General features: G+C 39.9%; 1 protein-coding gene across 2 annotated transcripts; it reads right to left on the reverse strand.

Moving 5' to 3' along the window:
* Positions 1–289: 289 nt before the first annotated feature.
* Positions 290–13,573, reverse strand: alpl (alkaline phosphatase, biomineralization associated). 2 transcript variants are annotated; one of them, XM_072452187.1, is made up of 12 exons: positions 13,414–13,573; positions 7,164–7,323; positions 6,315–6,434; positions 5,078–5,193; positions 4,303–4,477; positions 3,234–3,409; positions 2,846–2,986; positions 2,682–2,751; positions 2,415–2,549; positions 1,720–1,911; positions 1,521–1,640; positions 290–613 (listed from the first exon to the last, which is right to left on the reverse strand). In XM_072452187.1, the coding sequence occupies exons 2-12, from the start codon at positions 7,276–7,278 to the stop codon at positions 348–350; spliced, it is 1,626 nt and encodes a 541-aa protein (XP_072308288.1). In that variant the 5' UTR covers positions 7,279–7,323; positions 13,414–13,573; the 3' UTR covers positions 290–347. The 2 variants fall into 2 exon arrangements, with proteins under 2 accessions (XP_072308288.1, XP_072308289.1); XM_072452188.1 differs by lacking the exon at positions 13,414–13,573 and adding an exon at positions 12,644–12,791.
* Between the last annotated feature and the right edge of the window lie 852 nt (positions 13,574–14,425).

Below are 14,425 nucleotides of genomic sequence, written 5' to 3' on the forward strand. Positions count from 1 at the left end.
TTCTAAAGCCAGATTTTCTCTATTTTGGCTAAAGAAGCAACAATATATTCTCCTCTTTACTGTTGGTGGGGCTCACAGTGGTCAAAAACCAAGACAACTGCGACATGTCTTGTATAAAACTGGGACAAATCAATGGTTTTGGACACATCTGCTGGGACGTGGGACGCAGGACTCCAAACTGGGACTGTCCCGGGTAAATAGGGACGTCTGGTCACTCTATACATAGTGCAGTAACTACACAAGTTCTTCATTTATTGATTATTTTAAATAGTTAGCAAATGATCCCAATGCGTGACACAATATGCTTTGTTAAAAGGGGGATTAAAAATATCTTGTAGCAATGAGGGTCAGCAGATCAGTCGGCCAATTGTGAGGAGAGATACAACACTGGCAAATGTGGAGTGCAAATGTCCAGCCTTATTTTTCCCCGAACAGTGGTCTCTGTTTTGCCCGATGCAGGCGGCGTATGCCATGACGTGAGGGATGTAGTTCTGCTCATTGACGCCGTGGAGCAAGTGAGCCAGAGGACCTTTCGCAAACACTGCCACGTCCTCCCCTCCGTGCGTCTCCATATTCAAGGGGACCGCCGATTGAGCCTGGTAGTTATTATCCTCTGAAACACACAGCGATATGGACTTCAGTATGTAAAAAATACCTGAGACAGTTGATGCACTACAGTACCGGTAAATGCACGACGGAGATGTTGTTACTCGGCCAGGAATGATCCAAAAAATTAAACTGATCAAATAACTGACGCCACCAGACTGGGTTTATTTTGGTGAAGTTCATCTCGTCTCCAGTTACAATAAATATACTTATCTTATTTCTTTGTGGTGGGCTGTATTTAAAAGGGAAATACATCTCACGAGTCACTAACAAGTTAAAACAAATAAGTTGCAGGGATGTCTGAAAAAGTACGAAAAATCTGATCAATACTAAAACTGGTATTAAAAATTAAGATACTCATTTGAACTGGTATCGATACTGAAAGTCACATAAACATGAACAAATTGAACGTTTCCTGAACAGCTTTGGATGAACTTGAGCTTTATCAGGTCTTGTATAAGCCACAATGGTAACTTGAAGAAAGTACTATTATTGTGAATTGAAAAGTATCATCTATTACGATGCTTTTTGTATGAAAATGGGTATGGAGGATCGAGCTTATTCCTGATCAAAATAGATTTAAATTGAAGTATCATGAACACACCAATTCTTCTCAAAGCAGTAGCAGCTACAGTTAGCAGAAAGCGTTATCATAATGCACATGTACATATACACGAGCATGTGGCAAAGAAGATTATAAGTTATTGTATTGAGTTAAAATGGTGTGGTTTTGTGACCAATAGGATGCAGCATTTACCCCAGAATGGACCACTTGCCAGATAAGAATCCGACCTGTATCTTTGTTCTGTTTTCATGTACCGGTATTTACTTTTCATTACAAGTTTTTACAATAAAAATCAACTCAAAACATTGAACTGAAATATTCTCTTATTCTGTGAGGTAGAGTGACTTACGGTAGTCAATAGTGGAGACATTTTCTCTTGCACCATTCACAATTTTAAAACCCGGTCCATTCCCGTACAAGATAGCGGTGAAAGGCTTCTGATCGATGTCGCTGACCATGGGAGCCAGACCTGAAATGAAGAAAGATTAGTTTGGTTTCTTATCAACCAGCCACACAACCTCCGCTCGTACACCAGAGTAATTACACACCAAAGATTGTGTTTCCTCGCGTAGTGTAGCCTCCAAAGTTAAAGACGTGAGAGTGGTCTGCGGTGACGACGGTCATTGTGTCGTGGACGCTGGTCAGAAGATCAGCTCTGCCGATTGCGCGGTCCATTTCCACTGCCTCGTGTAGGGCTTGTTTAGCTTTGCCCTCATGATGCCCATGGTCAATACGCCCTCCTGATTGGAAATTAATCAATGTTGTATTGATTGGCAAATGTTTTATCAGAGGTTGTTTTATTTTTCAAACCAAATCCTGTGCTTTTATCTTAGGTTGTTTTGGTCCAGTAATGTTTCTTGTACACGATGCTACTCAAATTATGGCAGTCAAAATCAAAAGAAACAGTAAAATAGTGTACAGTATTAATAATCAGTGATGGGAAGACTCTGAGTACTTGGAATACTTTTTGCTTCACTGTTTGTTCCGCTGCTATAAGAGAACCTTCATCACGGACTGGGGAAGGAAAAGGAAAAATTGCACTATAAGAGCCGTGTCTCCTATTTTTCTCACTAATTCAGTCTAAATGTCATGATCAAATACCAAAAGTTTTCTGAATACCACCAATAGAAAGCGTAACTGTACTGGAATACACAAAATATATATTCTGAGATTGTATTTTTGGTACATGTATTCAGTTCCCAACACAGTCAGTACTGAAGTAGCTATATAAAGTTTTACACACCTTCCACAAGCAGGTAAAATCCATTTGGGTTTTTCCTTAGGATTTTGATTGCCACATCCACCATTTCTGTGAGTGAAGGATCGGTCTCCGTGTTCCTCTCCAAATCATACATCAAATCCCCAGGTTCAAAGAGACCTGACATTGAAGGCGCCACAGTTCAGTATATTATAATGAGCTGGAAAAAGCCTGAAGCCAATCCAAAAACACACTGTTCCTCATTTACACTTCAATGATATTTCTAAAATTAAGCTTGCAATGTACACGCACCGAGTAGGTATTCCACGTTGGTAGGGTTTAGTGATAAGAGTTGATTTTTGTTCCACACGTAATGGCCTTTCTAAAGAATGAGAGGAAAGCAGAATTTTGTACTCTTTGAACTCCAAAAAATGTAAATCCATTTGTCAAGAAAGAAAAAAAGTCAGGGATGAAACCTTGTTCTGCGTTTGGTCGATCCACTGCTGCACCAGGTTTCTGCTGTCTTTCCGTGTGCCACTGTGCTTTGCAACATTGGGGTATTCAATATCTGACTGGTTTTTGGGGAACATATATTTTCGTCCTCCGCCCATGATGACCTAGAGTGGAAGATTTTACATTTACACCAAAAGGCCACAATGTTATGACATATGCGGATTTGAAACTACTGACAGTGTTTTCTGCTCTGACGCATTAGCCATGTCCAAATTAAATCATTAACATATGCATAAAGACAAATTATTCTAGTTATTCTAGCTACAAGCAGCTGCCATGATCCAGCTAAAATGGATGTCACCTTTTCGACAGAATGATGATATGACGTATGGCGTATTTCTCTTCACTTACATCAATGTTAGGAATGTTTTCAAACAACTGTCTGGCAATATCCTTGCAACCGGCCTGCAGGGCTTCAGATGGCATCTCATTGTCCGAGTACCAGTCTCTGTCCACACTGTGAGCATACGAAGCACTGGGGGTGGCATGGTTGACGCGAGTGGTTGTCACAATTCCCACCGACTTTCCTGTAATGGACACATTTTATTGATCAGGCTAGAAAGTAGACAATATGTCAACCAGTAACTTAAAACTCAATATATATTGGCATTGGCATTTTAACGTGTACATTAGTACATGGTGAAGGTTTATGTCATAGCTGTCCTCATTATTTAATGGATTTATCTCAGAAGCAAACAGGACACAATTTAACTTCCTCCACATTACTGTGGGAACGAACAGCCCCCATGTTCCAGTCTTATCTTTATCAAAGTGAGACAGTAAAACCTATACAGTGAATGTGACACTCGCACACCAAAATCAAAGACTCGATTTATTCTGGCACAGAAGCCTATGGTGCCCCTTTGCACAAATAAAATAAAACATTTAGTCTTACACCAGTATTTAGAGCTGCTGTTTGAGTATATAGCAATAATAACATAATCTTACCAAACACCCAGCAACACCAAAACCCTCAACCATTTTTATTTCACTAGATCAGCAGCACAGCTTTCTGCCTGTGCTGTTCCCTGTGGAATGATTGGATTTCCTATTATCTATGATCTCTGAAAACACCCTCCCTCCCTCCCACACACACGCAGGCACACAAATAACACATCTGACCCTGCCCTCCTTCATGTATCACCTTTAAATAATTAGACTACATGTAAAAAAAAAAAAAAAAAAAAACTGAAAATGCAAGCTTTCTTCAGACAACTATTACCGTAACATAATGGGAAAATGGATCAAGATCACCCAAGTATACACTCTGCTCCCTCGTCGCGTTAGTGCAACATACATTTCTTCTCACACATTTATAAAAATTCACCTTACATACAGCTGGAAAATTATGATTTATTGCTCCATGGTGGAATAAATGAAGGGTAAAATGGCCGGGTGATGGCGCTGGGTGCTGTTCTACCTGCATCCTTGGCCCATTTGAGGATGGATGTGACCTCATTGCCCTCTGTTGTATTGCACTGGGAGCGGACTGCGGCGGCGCTCACTCCGACAGTTCCCTCGTTGGCTTTGACTCCACACAGATACGCCGTGGCTGTCCCCGCACTGTCAGGAACCTGTGCATTGGTGTTATACGTCTGCCAAAACACATCAGCACTTTTAGTCAATATACAAAAAATACTCGTGGTGACATTTTTTCATTAGAGTTCCCAAGAAAGGTCATTACAAAGATGACAGACATTATTATGAACTAGGATTATTTATTTCATACAGGTAAATGGGGTCAGTTTAGGTTCTGCCATTTAGTTTGAACGGTCTATTTAGCAGAGACTATCTGTGTGGTAAATGCTGACTATTTTTGTCAATATGAAACAGAACTTATTTTTAACAGCAAACACAACACACTTGTCATTTTCATCGTCATCATCGGAATACACCACAGGGGACTCATGGCGGTTGCTGACAGCTCACCTGACGACCAGACGCAAATTGTACACATATTCCAACACATCAGATCTGGAAATCCATCCCCCCAAGGAGGTCAGTCGGTGGTATCATTCACATTCCTCTTCACCAAATGAATCATTTATAACCTTATCAGTGGGAACCCAGAGGGAAACATCCTCCATTGTCCATGTCAGTATGAATGTGACTTTGTGAGCGCAAATGTGGGGTCAAAGCAGGTAAATTGTCCCATGTGTCTCAAAAATAAATACATAAAAATAACCAGGTCAAACCTTAGCCAAAGATAGAAAGGGGAACTTGTCCATTTCCAGCACAGTCTCCTCTCCACTCTGTCCACTGAGCTGGCCCTTTAGGATCCGAGCCGCGGTCACAGTAGGAATACCCATGCCTAGGCACAAAAACAGGTCTTCTGTTATGACTGTACAACCACAATAACATAACAATATAGTATGTCAGAACTGTATTAAAACAAGCTTTAAATAACTGCATATACAACATTTGCATACAGTATAACAGACTTTATAACTATAAACACAACTAAACAGAGACATTATTTCAGGAGATGTAATAACAATTTTTAAAATGTGTCGTTCCCCCTTGTTTGCATTGCGTGCCATGTCTGCGCTCCACTTGGAAAGGAAATTTGGGTCATTGTATTATTTAGCCCCAGGGTGCTGCCTAATAAAATGCTAGATAACCTCCATGTCTTCAGTGCGTGTTAAGCAGAAATGTGGGTTACGGAAAGAAAAACAGTTTGATGGGGCAGCTAGAGTCTTTTCCAAACATAACGTGGCATAAGTGTCATATTCCTGTTAAAAATTAACAAATGAGCCAATTACTTCTCAAACTGTGTGAACTTCAGAGTTGCCAAAGCACAGAACAGGGCAGTGCTCTGGTGTAGGATCCAAAAAGAGAGCAGAGGCCCAATGGAGGATCAAAGTTATTGTGTGACCAGTGAGCTGCTCCAACATAAACATGAGCTTGGCACGGTTTATTCACACAGTTTCTGCGTACGAAACAGAAATAAAGCTGCACAAAATGATCTAATCATCTGAGTATCTAAACATTTTTAGGTAAAGCTGATTGACAGATAGTGTAACCACAAGTATTACTGCACTATTGCACTTTTTACTGCAATACACACATTACAACTAGAAATATCACAATATCACATTTTAGTGAGATATGATCCTTCATTGTTCAGTTTTATTAACATTCCTCAAGTATGCTTAATGAATTAAATGTATTGTACATTATTGCATTGACTGAAGTGCCTTGATTTTGCTCTAAAAATCGTCATGATGTTATATAGTTTTTAATGTTAATCTTTTACAAAATGTCAATGTCAACGGATTTTTAAAAATCAATTTCTAGCTCTGCCTTAAATACTTCATACACACACTGGACTAGCGTTAATGGCTTGTACTTTGTTTCAATATAATAATAATGCTGTTTTACTATTAGCAATTCAGAGTACATCTGGGTCAGCTCAAAAGGCGTTAAGCTCACCATCTCCGAGGAACAAGATAAGATTCTTTGCTTGTTTTTTGTTGAGGTCTTGCAGTGTCAGAGCGTTCTTCAGAGTCTTTTGAGCCCACGTATTCCAAAACTTCGGATCCTTTTCTCGCTCTGTGCATCAGAATATAACACAAAAACGCGTTTAGGCATTAAACTTATTTGTTTTTTGTTTTTTATGTTCATGTTTTGTAACTGAGCCAAAAGTAAAAGTGCGTTTGAACTTCAGTCTCTCTATAAAACGTTGCTGTAGTGTGTGGATGTTACACAGAATCCCATGTGGTCAAATGGACTGTGGGTGTCTTTCCAAGGGAGTGTGCCAGGGTGGTTTTAACAGCAGCTTGTAATGGCTCCGTAATGATTGTTAAACATACTGTAACATATGGTATCTGCTCAGTCGTCTGCTCAATCAGCCAAGCCTATAATTGCTGCCAGTGAAGGCTTACAATTTACTGTTTTGCCATGTACTCAGCAGCCTCACTAAATGGAGCATGAGGTAAATCCTCTTGGTTAGTAAAAGCTGATTGACTTTCAGACTCAGTCAAGTCAATCTCAAAGATATCAAAACAGACTTAACATATTAGTCATGACAAAACATTGGTGGACCACTATCATTCATTTTCACACAACACTATTTGTATTTTTAGAATTTATTTAAATCTAACCTTCATTGTGGAAATTTGAATTGCTTTCTTTAAAAAGTGCATTTGAGTACAATGAGCTAGCAATGAGCAATAATACTAGTTGAAATTATAATCTAGTTTCAGCATGGATTAGTATCTGTCTAGATACTTTGGACAGCTCTATCTTATACATGTGAATGTGCAGAGTATGCTTTCTTACCTGGAAACAGTGGTTTCCCCAGACTCCCGGAGATGAGCGCGGAGCAGATTATGAGCAGGACTGCAACCTTCATGGTGTTGTCTCTGTGAGAATGTGTCTTAAATGCCCATAACATGGCACTCAGAGAAGATGATGAGGCCTGTATGTCGTCAAGGAGTTGCTGGAATAAACAAAGAACACCGGATTGTCACTATGTCAATTGTGACATTTTTTTGTGTTTAAACAGTGACAGTCGTCTTAAAGTGTGTATGCACGGTTTTTACAATTTTCAAATTTTGACTTTATTTTGTTTTATTCTCGTGTAGTTTTACACCAGTTGATATTTGTGGAGAAAATTTTGAAAAATCTGTAGAAAATAAAAAGATGATCTTATAAATTGTGACATTAGATGAGTTTTTGCCCAGTGGTTGCTGGGTAATTTCTTTGTGCGATGTCAATTACAATCAGTAAGTGAAATTATAAAACTAACTAAATGTGCTGTGATAAGACTTTTATCATTTGTAGCAAAATTCGAAATATATTTATCTTAACTCCTTAACTCCTAGTTCAGTGAGTCGTCCGATCTGTCATAGGCACTTTAAGCAGGTTTGAAATGAAAGGCCATTTCCTGATTCACATTATACAGCACAGCATGTAGACGAGCAGCCGAAAGTCCTGTTCATCTCTAGAACATACGGAGTGAATCCCATCCAAAAACTAAAACTAGACAAATCAATAAACAAATCAATATATGATGAAAATAAATTGTTCTGCTCTGACAAGAGGGGAAAGGGACAAATCAAAATGTGAGAATAAGACTTTTTTTTTTTTTTTTTTGCCAGGAAGAAGACTATCACAATAATCCTGTTGGTGGCCTGATTAAAATAAAACATAGCAAGACAATCTATTAAGAGTCAAAGCTAAACCAAAACAGCCACTACTGGTTGAAGGTATCCAGAAGTCTTTAAGCACATCTGTCTTCCAAAGCAACCACAAATAGTCCAGTGGGGTAGTTCAATTATATTTATTTGGCTCACCTTTGCCACAATTACGACGGAGTATAAGGGCCAACCAAAAAAAAATAAAAATGCGCTGCACTACGAGAATAACGAGAAAAAAGTCATTAAATAATGAGAAAAAAGTAATTAATTAATGAGAAAAAAGCTCCTTAATTAATGAGAAAAAAGCTCCTTAATTAATGAGAAAAAAGTCGTAGTTTAGGGGCCGATTCAAAGTGACGTGAGCACTTTCAGCACCACGGTCAGGACGCAAAAGAACGGGCTTGGATGAGCTGACAGTTTAGAACTGCATAAAAGCCTGAAATAGATGTTAAAGTGTTTCACCGTGGGCTCAAACAGCTGAGGACTACGACAAAGTCTGAGGAATAAAGTCTGGCGGTAATGCAACACTTGGATGCCAACCGCCTTAAAACAACAACAACAACAACAACAACAACAACAGCAGCCGTGCTCCGTGCCACAGCCGCCCGGAGACAGGTGGAGCAGCCTCGGTCTTATATTCACACGTTCTCTGCTCCTCTAAGTTGATTGTCCACTATTCTCACGTGCTCATTGTGTGCACTTAAGTTTTATGCCCGGATTCTAAACTTTTGTGATCCCTTGGACAAACTCAGTAAAACACACAGAACCCAAAACATCCGTCTGCACTTCCACTCAGCTCCTCCTGACGCCCGGATCGTGTTTGGCCCTGCCAAAAAGCGATATGTTTTACGCACACACATCATCCATACATCATCCATACATCATCCATACATCATCCATACATCATCCATACATCATCCATACATCATCCATACATCATCCATACATCATCCATACAACATCCATACATCATCCATACATCATCCATACATCATGGCATGAGCTCCAACACACGCAAGCACCAACACCGGATTACGTCATTTTACAGGTCCAGGACCTGACATGGGGACACTGCACCGGGGAAATGATTGTTTGTGATGTCTAAAAGACCTGCATCATAAAGATAAGATAAGATAAGATATTCCTTTATTGTCCCACATGGGGAAATTTCATTGGTGCAACGCAGGTAGATACAGAGGTAGATACAGAAGAACAGATCACTTATAGGAAGTCTGAAAAACACTTTCAGTAGAAGATCTCCTATAAATAAAAACTCCCATAGACAAATAAATAAATACATAAATACCATTGCATGTGATCACGACAGTAAAAATCGACATCTATTGTGGGCTTTTGTATTCTCTTTTAACCAAGCGCCATTTACGTCCTGGTGGTGGCGTGTTTGTAGAATGAAGACTCCACAGATGCATTTGACTCAGTGCAGATCGGCTTCAGAGCTTTAAACACAGTCCATACAAAACAGAGCTGTCACTGGACTGCACCATTATGCAACACTGGGGGGGAGCCCGTAACATGGTGCTGAAAGTGAACCGCGTATCTGCCTTTATTCTCTTTAAATTTTTCTCGTTATTTAACGAGAATAAAGTCAGTAATTAATGACATTATTCTCGTTAATTAATTACATTATTCTCATTAATTAACGAGAAAAAAATCATTAATTAATTACTTTATTCTCGTAGTGCCCCGCATTCTTTTTTGGGGGGTTGGCCCTTATACTCCGTCGTACACAATAACACATGGAACTACATTAATCAAATATAATATGCTGTTGCCAATTTCCTGCCCTCTTTATACCTGGGGTTTCCACACCCAACAACTACCCCACAGTGAGTGCCCCATAGAGGCTGGAGGTGCACTTATGAAGCGCAGTCCAAATGGCTGCTACACCGGCCCCTTAATAGTTTGGTCGGCACTAGATCATAAGTTCATAACGAATAAGTGACAAATTCCAGTTATGAAGTGACGAATTCCAATATGGCGGCGACGGAAGTCAACAACCAGGATTTCGATTTAATTTGAACAATGATCCCCTGTTTTTATTGTTATAAAATCACCATTCATTGAGAAAAGTGAGGAGGCTCTTGGTGACACGAGCTGATTTGCTAACATTTGTGATTTGTCTAGGGTCTTAATGAATAATCTAAAATGGTAGATTATCAAGGCACAATTTAAAATCGTTACTAATGAGAACTGAAGTTACATATACTTACATAAACAATGAAAAAGGCCTGAGAACTGAAGTTACATTATATATATATATATATATATATATATATATACATACATAAGGACTGCCATTAAATTAAATGCAACAGAATCACATTACATTTCAGACAAATAAACAGCATCTACATCTTCATCAATAAGAATAGGAGTTGCTTTTGGAGCTTTATATGTTTTCTTCATTTGAAATATGCACAGTCGTGACTGTGAGTCTTCGTTGTTGTTGTTTGCGTCCGCCATCAAATCTGACTTACTTTCAGTTCAAGTTTTCCGTTGTTTAGAAGTGTGAAGTTCTTCCGTCAGACTTCCGTCGCCGGCATACTGGAATTCATCACTTCCGTGAGTTATGAACTTATGATCTAGTGCCGACCTTAATAGTTTGGGCCAGGAGCATAAACAAGTAGCACAACATGAAAGGGGCCAATAACTGACCAAGTACCATTTACAGTCTTGTATTTTTTACATATTGTTCACATTTCGCAAACATAACAACACAAAACCCTTTGTTCTATCATGGTTTCCACAATGTTTGACCAGGTTTTAATGTTCAATCAGACAAGTTGGATGGCTGACAATCGTAAATGAGAAATTCATCTTCTACAACTCCACAGACAATCATATTCCTCTGCCCTTTATGCATGAGGCTTCCACACCCAACAGTGCCCCATAGAGGCTGGCGGTGCACTTCTGCAGGGCGGTTCAAATGGCTCCTACACTACAATTATTCTAAATAGAGTTTTTGGCATAACATTGTTGCTACAGGCACTGTGTGTTCTTCAAGCTGCGTAAATGTACACACATAAAATATATGTAACAAGCTCCTGGGAGTTTTACAACCATTTATGAAACGAGCAGAAATGGACGTTCCAATATAAAAGTTTATAGTGTAATGATTCATGTGAGAAGAAACATCCCAATGCTATTATTCATCATTAAGACCATGACCAACAACAACATATTGAGTCTAACATCCTCTATTTTGTCCCTAACATTATGAACTTTCTGAATAAAACTAACAGCCAGATAATGCTGAACCGTTTTGGGATTTTGCAGAGATAAAATGACTTGGCGACTGAGCCAAGTGGAAAATGGAAAAGCCTCAGCATTTTCAGTCACAGTCAGGTTTATGGGATGTGAAACTATACTGCACCCACATTTTATTGTGCAACTCAAGAACAGTTTTGTGCATAGAAATGTGTATTTTTCCATCATTTGAAATACAAATTAATACATTGTTTATTTTTGCTTTAAAGAGTAAAAGCGTCAGTCTGGAATTAGTTAATCATTGAAAATACTTAATGGTTGACTTGATTTTGTCATTTTGAACATTGTGAAGACAGCGTTTAAAATTGTTAAAAGTTGTAATATAACTCAAGGGGTATAATGCAGGCTGGTGAGGGCGGGGCAGTGCGGCAGGGGGTCTACAGGAGGATCAAAGAGGAGATTTATAGATGTCGTAAAAGAGGACTTGAATGCAGTTGGTGTGGAAGACGAGGATACAGAGAGGAAACTGTTAAATGGAGCGACAGAGGATTTGTGGTGACCCGTGAAGGTAACAGCCAAAAGCAAAAGAAGAAAAAGTGCCTTGGCTTTACCAACCTTTTAAATCTGTATCGTTCAGCCTGTCTTTGCAGCAAAAAGAAGAAAAAAAACACAAGCTTGATTCACTCGAGTTGAGATTGAGGTCTTGCTGTGAATGTAAGTAGTCACAAGAGGAGACAGGATGGGTTCAAGTCAGGCGAGCTTTTAATGATGTTTTTTATATCTTAAGTTCAAGAGCAGGACCACACCCCTTTCACGCCCCTTCCTGCTTCCTCCTATTTATCTCCTAGATGGGGGTATCGAGGCCCGGGAGCCTTCAGCCAGAGGCCCCAAAACTGCATCCATTTCTGAACATTTGTGTTGTTCATGTTTCTCGTATGTCAATAAACACTTTATATTGTAGCTGGGGGGGGGTAATTATCCACACTCTCGTCTATTCTTCACCACTTATACTCAAGGTCATTTTAATTGGATTGAGCCGCACAGCACTGAGAGGTTTAATGGCCATAACAAAGCCGATTAATAATGGAGGGTTGATAAAACCTGGCTATAGCTAAGAACACGCGGAGGAAGAATCTAAAACTCTGTACAACCATTTACCTACTTAATCTAAATGTTTTATGTAAAGGTGGTAAGTTCTCACGCATCAATCTACACAAATTGAAAGAAATTAACATGAATGAAAATGAACGAAACACTAAGCAATTTGAGACCTTTCGAAGGCACTGATCCTGTTTTACAAGAATACCAAGTAACCAAATCAAAATAAAAGTCAATCTGCTTTCGGGACCGCAAGTCAATTCAACAATATTATTTCAAAAGTTTTTTTTTTACCCTTGGTGTGCTCAGTTTGAGTTCAGAAACGACCCGGTCCACTCAAAGGTAGTGCGGCTGCCAGTCTGCATGTAAAGTAGCAGAGGAGCAACAGCACAGCCCCCAGCAGGAGACCACCCAGAGCTGTGGTCAGCAACACGCTGGAGCCAACTTCTATCATGGCACAGCTCCGAGGCCACCAAAACAATATAGTACAGCTCGTATCAGTCCCTAGAGCAATGTGGCATCAGGAGGAGCCGCTCCAAGGCATAATGGATTAGGATTTTGGAGATATGCGCGTGCCAAATTAAACACTTCCATGTAATAACAACAACAACAACAACCACTATTAACCTTGCAATTCTCATGAACATCTTGCACAAAGCATGAGTTTAGACCAGTGTTCTTCTCAATTGTACTCAGGGGCTGTTGCTTGCTTTTTCACATTACAATTTTTAAGGCAAGAAGTAGGCTGTAAACAAAACAAAAAAGCTGACACAGGCTTTTACTTCAAATGTCATTGAATAGTGAAAATAAAATAGAAATCCTCATTATGTTCAAGGCTGATTCCAGATGGCAAGTTTCATTGCATTCCCAGCGCACCACGTGGGATAAGGGAATAAGCATCAATATGCATGAAAAACTTCAATAAGCTACGTTTAAAATGCAGAGGAAAGGCAACCATGTGTTTAATGTTATAACAAAGGTAAAACATTTGATTACAGTCCAAAGAGGTGATGTTGATGCGGGCTTTGTGCGTGATAACAGAAGTTTATTGTAGTTGGTCTTACCTCACGCGGCGGTCCAAACGCGCTGCGCTCTCATCCGAACAGTCCCGTTCACGCGACGCTTCTCCTTGACTTGTGCGTCCTTGTGGCTCCACTCGTCTTTTTATAAGGCCACCGGTTTTCTGCTCTGGCTCCCAGCTCTAAGAATAGCGGTCTGTATCATGAGAGAGAGAGAGAAGGGGGGAAAAGCCTGGCAAATAATGGTGCTCTGGGAAATGGAAACGGCCCGAGTGCTCCCCCTGTTGGCGAACGCACAATGCTCTATTATTATGTTGTAATATCGCATGTTTTGTTCTGTTCTGTTATGTAACCTACAATGTTTGTTTTAGTGAATAATGTGTATATGGATGTATCACAGGGAAAGCTATTTGAGTGTGTGCGTGATGTCACGCAGGCACTATATGTTCATCTTCTGTGTATTGTGAGTGATGTCACAATTTTTTATTATTATTATATTTTCCATGATTTTCCATTTAGCCCGTTTCAACTCCTTAACGATTTAACCGATTTCAACAAGTTATACCTCATTACGATCGCAGAATTTTCAAAAGTATTAGTTGTTGTTGTTGTTGTTGTTTTATGGCGGTTGGCATCCGAGTGTTGCATTACCGCCAGACTTTATTCCTCAGACTTTTGTACTTTTCCCCATTTAAATGTATTTGGGCATTATGAGTGTCTGCGGAATTCTTTACGCTTTATTCTTTAGGCTTTTGTTACGGAGCCAGTCGAGCGAGAGAGAGGGAGAGAGAGAGAGAGAGAGAGAGAGAGAGAGAGAGAGAGAGGGAGGGAGAGAGAGAGGGAGAGTGTGGGAGAGAGAGAGAGAGAGAGAGAGAGAGAGAGAGAGTGGGAGAGAGAGAGAGAGAGAGAGGGAGAGAGAGAGGGAGAGTGTGGGAGAGAGAGAGAGAGAGATAGAGAGTGTGGGAGAGAGAGAGAGAGAGAGAGAGAGAGGGAGAGAGAGAGGGAGAGTGTGGGAGAGAGAGAGAGAGAGAGAGGGAGAGAGAGAGGGAGAGAGAGA

Source organism: Eucyclogobius newberryi, unplaced genomic scaffold (assembly GCF_026437365.1).
Source record: "Eucyclogobius newberryi isolate DKJ021-1_F unplaced genomic scaffold, fEucNew1.0.hap1 SCAF_19, whole genome shotgun sequence".
In the NCBI taxonomy this organism is placed as follows: Eukaryota; Metazoa; Chordata; class Actinopteri; order Gobiiformes; family Gobiidae; genus Eucyclogobius; species Eucyclogobius newberryi.

What these genes read in the sequence shown, in the direction of transcription:
- alpl (XM_072452187.1), bottom strand. Translation starts at nt 7,278, where the DNA reads ATGTTATGGGCATTTAAGACACATTCTCACAGAGACAACACCATGAAG. An exon ending in GGGGAAACCACTGTTTCCAG is followed by an intron (nt 6,435 to 7,163) that starts GTAAGAAAGCAT and finishes TCTGATGCACAG; the next exon opens with AGCGAGAAAAGGATCCGAAG. An exon ending in AAAACATTCCTAACATTGAT is followed by an intron (nt 2,987 to 3,233) that starts GTAAGTGAAGAG and finishes CTTCCACTCTAG; the next exon opens with GTCATCATGGGCGGAGGACG.